General features: G+C 44.0%; 2 protein-coding genes across 2 annotated transcripts in view; both read right to left on the bottom strand.

The window, feature by feature from the left end:
* Positions 1-1667, bottom strand: part of Isy1 (ISY1 splicing factor homolog (S. cerevisiae)) — a 20845-nt gene extending 19178 nt beyond the window's left edge. Inside the window, exon 1 of the mRNA XM_013032309.1 lies at positions 1607-1667. Within this exon, the coding sequence (XP_012887763.1) occupies positions 1607-1667 (61 nt within the window). The remainder of the gene's footprint in view (positions 1-1606) is intronic.
* A 23-nt stretch (positions 1668-1690) lies between these two features.
* Positions 1691-1852, bottom strand: part of LOC105997790 (eukaryotic translation initiation factor 1-like) — a 1231-nt gene continuing 1069 nt past the window's right edge. The window contains exon 2 of the mRNA XM_013032314.1: positions 1691-1852. This exon is cut by the window's right edge and continues 1 nt beyond it. Coding sequence (XP_012887768.1) covers positions 1850-1852 — 3 coding nt within the window. The 3' untranslated portion in view covers positions 1691-1849.

Genomic DNA, 1852 nt, shown 5'->3' with positions numbered 1-1852 from the left:
TTGAGCCACAGCACCACTTCTGGCTTCTTCTGCTTATGTGGTGCTAAGGAATTGAACCCAGGGCCTCATGCATGGGAGGCAAGCACTCTACCACTGAGCCACCTTCCCAGGCCCCATTTCTTTCTTTCTTTTTTTTTTTTAATGGGGCAGGGTCTTGTCCAAGGTGGATTTGAACTTGTAATCCTCCTTCTTCATCTTCCCAAGACCTGGTGTCAGATGTGTGAACTGTCATGCCTGGCTCCATTTACTTTGTTTTTGTACATCATGGGGCTTGAACTCTGGACCTGGGCGCTGTCCCTGAGCTCTTCAGCTCCAAGCGAGCACTCTACACTTGAGCCATAGCACTACTTCCAGTTTTCTGCTGGTTAACTGAAGATAAGAATCTCACGGACTTTCCTGCCTGGCCTGGCTCTGAACTGAGATCCTCAGATCTCAGCCTCCTGAGTAAGTAGGATTATAGGGGTGAGCCACTGGCACCCAGCTTCAATTTACTTTTTAGTGAAAGGTTTTACAAGGATAATGATTGTAAAGTTTTTTAACAGAATGCTTTACTTACTACATGAACAACAATAACAAAAAAAGAAAAGTATGTCCAGGCAGGTGTTGGTGGTGTACACCTGTAATCCTAGCTATGCAAGAGGCTGAGATCAGAGGATTATGATGTGAAGTCAGCCCACAGAGAACAGTTCATCTCAAAAATAACTAATAAGGCTGGGAATGTGGCTTAGTGGTTGAGTGTTTGCCTCGCATGTATGAAGCCCTGGGTTCAATTCCTCAGTACCACATACGCAGAAAAAGCCAGAACTGGCACTGTGGCTCAAGTGGTAGAGTGCTAGCCTTGAGCAAAAGAAGCTCAGGGACAGTACACAGGCCCTGAGTCCAGCCCTAGTACTGGCAAAAAATAAAAATAAACAAAATAACTAGCAAAAATTGGCTAGAAAAGCATGCCTCAAGTGGTAGAGCACCAATCAAGCAAGCAAGCTAAGTGGATACAAGGCCCTGAGTTAGAATCCTGCTTCATGACCAAAAAAAAAAAAGCCCAAATCCTTATGACATATACTGCTCTTTCCTCTACTTCAATTCTTTTTTTTTTTTTTGGGTCCAGTTGTGGGGCCTGAACTCTGGGCCTGGGTGCTGTCCCTCGACTCTTCAGCTCAAGGCTAGCACTCTACCACTTGAGCCACAGCGCCACTTCCGGCTTTTTTCTTTTTGCTTATGTGGTGCTGAGTAATCGAACCCAGAGCCTCATGAATGCAAGGCAAGCGCTCTACTACTGACCACCTTCCCAGCCCCTCTACTTCAATTCTTTACTCCTGAACAGTTTCATTCACCTAGATCTTGCTAAGTCCCACTCCTTCAAATTTTACCTATAACCCTTCTTCCCAACCAGGCTGGAGGCCTCCATCTAGATTATACTTACTCAACACCACAACTGTCTATTATCTGCAAGTGGAATTTAGAGGAGAAAAAAATCCCAAGACTGGCTTTTGCAAAGTGACTTTTAAGTGCTGTTACTAGTGTCAAGTCACTTACTGCATAGATCATGTTTTCTGGGTTGGGTTATGTAGGATATAGCAAAAGAGTTCTTGCAAAATTGGGACGCAACTTTTCTCCCTGTTCTTCCAAACCTTCACTGAGAAGTGGTCTCTCCAAACCTGTTTCCCCATCTTTACGCTAGAGATCATATTTCTTTTTGGCTCTTTTCAGTTTATTGCATGAAGGAGTTACACTAGTCCAAGTTAAAAGCGGACCCCAAATGGTTACATTATACAAGCTGTGAGGTTTTTAAACTTGTGACAAGGGACAGAAGGGAAATTCTACTCATTGCAAGGAAATCCTCACTTAAGCTTCA

This window comes from Dipodomys ordii, unplaced genomic scaffold (assembly GCF_000151885.1).
Source record: "Dipodomys ordii isolate 6190 unplaced genomic scaffold, Dord_2.0 Scaffold153, whole genome shotgun sequence".
In the NCBI taxonomy this organism is placed as follows: domain Eukaryota; kingdom Metazoa; phylum Chordata; class Mammalia; order Rodentia; family Heteromyidae; genus Dipodomys; species Dipodomys ordii.
Note: the sequence above shows the minus strand (reverse complement) of the source record. Positions and strands in the feature narration are given on the sequence as shown.